This window comes from Nanorana parkeri, unplaced genomic scaffold (assembly GCF_000935625.1).
Source record: "Nanorana parkeri isolate BGI_ZX_2015 unplaced genomic scaffold, ASM93562v1 scaffold4750, whole genome shotgun sequence".
Classification (NCBI taxonomy): domain Eukaryota; kingdom Metazoa; phylum Chordata; class Amphibia; order Anura; family Dicroglossidae; genus Nanorana; species Nanorana parkeri.
Window position 1 is genome coordinate 1603 of NW_017311012.1, and position 2555 is coordinate 4157.

At 41.4% G+C, this 2555-nt stretch overlaps 1 protein-coding gene across 1 annotated transcript in view; it reads left to right on the top strand.

The window, feature by feature from the left end:
• Window positions 1-1827: 1827 nt before the first annotated feature.
• Window positions 1828-2555, top strand: part of LOC108804013 (guanylate-binding protein 6-like) — a gene marked incomplete at both ends in the record, with an annotated part of 6711 nt that continues 5983 nt past the window's right edge. Inside the window, one exon of the mRNA XM_018575782.1 lies at window positions 1828-1955. Coding sequence (XP_018431284.1) covers window positions 1828-1955 — 128 coding nt within the window. The remainder of the gene's footprint in view (window positions 1956-2555) is intronic.

The window sequence follows — 2555 nt, forward strand, 5'->3', positions numbered from 1 at the left end:
ATACGTATAGCTATATAGCCCAAAGGGAAAAGGAGAGACATTTGTTTTATTAGGTTTTCTGTATTTATTTATCTAGCAGTGACAGCGGAGACGCCTCTGTATTTAAAATCTGGACCCGTGAAGAAATTGCCCTGCTCTGCTATAATGGCAGCTAAATCATTTTTCAAATGTGACGCCACCGCCGCCGCCAGGCGTTGATAGTCGATGTTTACATCTGAGGTGACAGTTGGTGACTCACCCATAGGCTCTGCAGGGACAGGCTATATGTGTGTTTCCCGATCGGCCATCTTGGATTTCTCTCGTCGTTGTGAGGGGTCCGGTAATAGGGATTTTTTTTATGATTTGCGAGCGGGAGAGGAACTTGTCCATCACCCGCAGCAGGTCTCCGTGATACGGTAGTGCTGTATGAGGTAAAAAATTATCCGTACGTCTTGATTTATCCTGTGTTCCTGGTGTGTGGTGTCGGAGCCGAAATGCACACAGCTAATCCATAGGGCGCCGGAACCGGAAGTCTGTCTTTTCCTTTTTTTATTGTCTATCTTCATTGCTTGTTACTTGTAATTAAAAAAAACCAAAAAAACAAAAAAAAACCTTTATTAAAAATAAAGAATTTACAAAAAATAAACAAAAAGTCTGCAATATTAGGTGTCATGGTCCTTGGAATACTTTATCTCCTGGGACATCTCTGTGTCATTATACATATCAGCCCTCCCATTCAAGCTATCGGACCAATCCCCGCTGACCCTGTTTCGAGTCCTCATTTGCATGGCCAAGAGGACCTAAGCGAGGACTAGAGGGGACTTTACAATTGACCAATAGGAAGGTGGTCGGTTGGGCCACCTTCAAACTGTTGTTTATAAAAGTGTGCGTGTGCATCCAATAAAGGAGATTCCTGTTTGAACTTCCATACAGCCGGCCTGGTGTTTGTTCTGAGCGATCACCACTGGATACGAACGGCACAGAGCTGTAGTTCCAATCCCAAATTATCGGACAACAGAAATTAGTTCCAATCCCAAATTATCAGACAACAGAGCTGTGGTCTGAAATCTGAGGAGTTGCGGGAGAGTGGAACCCAGCGAGCAAGGGGCTTGTTACATTAGGCTCTGTTCATTTGTATATCTATGAGGTTATACATGTGTTTCTACAAACAGTGTACCACCGATTCCTTGATGAAGCATTCTGCAAAGCGCATCGGAAGCATCACATGCCACTAGAAACAACTGAATTGACATTTTGAGATTGTGATTGAGCTACATTCTATGCCTGTCCATATGTTCACTACTCAGATACTCTGTAACATGTGGCTGTGGGAGGTATTGTTTAACCTGGTGCATTGAAAAGGCGTCTCTCCCATCCTCTGGAACATAAATTTCAAGAATTTCAATTCCTCCAGCTACATCCAAAATTTCAGAGTTTCATTTTTGGCAGTTTGGAATCCCAAAAGACTTCTGGGAGAAATGCCTACAGGCTGCTCCAAAAGCTGCTTCTGCCTTATATCTTCTTCTGCTGTTGCCTTATATCTGCTTCTGCCGGTGCCACCAGGTCCCACTCTTCTTTCCAAGCGGTGTAGACAGTTTTTTTGGCCCCATCATTTCAGCAGGCAAGGTTTTGCATTTGCTCCTAAGTAATATTTACTATTTCGTGCCTGGTTCAGATTTTCAATGGTTTTATTGGGACTTCCAGTTCAGAAAGTCCAAATTTCAAATTCTTCAAACGTTTGACCAAAGAACAACTGGTCGACTCTAAAAGTTCACTCATTTGTAGTTATTAAAAAGATATGAAGTTATAATTGTTTCAAAGATAATTTTATGTGTTTCCTGCTCACAGGCTTCAGTCTGGGTTCTACTATTCAGTCTCAGACCAAAGGTATCTGGATGTGGTGTGTCCCTCACCCCATGTATAAGGATCGTGTTCTGGTTCTCTTAGACACAGAAGGCCTGGGGGACGTAGAGAAGGTGAGAATGTTAAAATGAGACTTTACTAATTATAATGGTTTCATATTGCCCAGAAGCCTTTTTTGGGTATTTTGTAGACATGTGACCCACATAAAGTCACATGACCGTGTCTGTAATGCAACCCCCAACAGCCAAAAAACACATCTGATTGGCCAGAGAACAGTCACATGTGTGATTTAGTTTTAGTTTGAATTAAATTCAGATGAACCCGAATTTTGGTTAAATGAACATTTGGATTCGTTCACGTTCAAATTAAGAGGCATCTGAATGTCCGAATGTAACAATATTCGTATGATTATCCATTGGGAACACAACGAAATTTAAATGTCTGGTATTTTGTATTTTCCATATTGATCAATAAAATGGAATATTCAGTTTTATGGTTTGTGAAGATGAAATGTGTTATTTATTGTCTTTTGTTCTCCTTTACCACTCTGTCCAACCAGTTATGAACACATGTGCAAAGTTCAGAGAATTTCTCAACACATTTAAGTAGGGATGCACTGATATATCGGCCGCCGAAAAATATCGGCCTAAAATGGCACTTTTTGGCTAAATCTTTCTGCCGATACAGCGGCGCATCCCTGCTTTCCTCCCAGC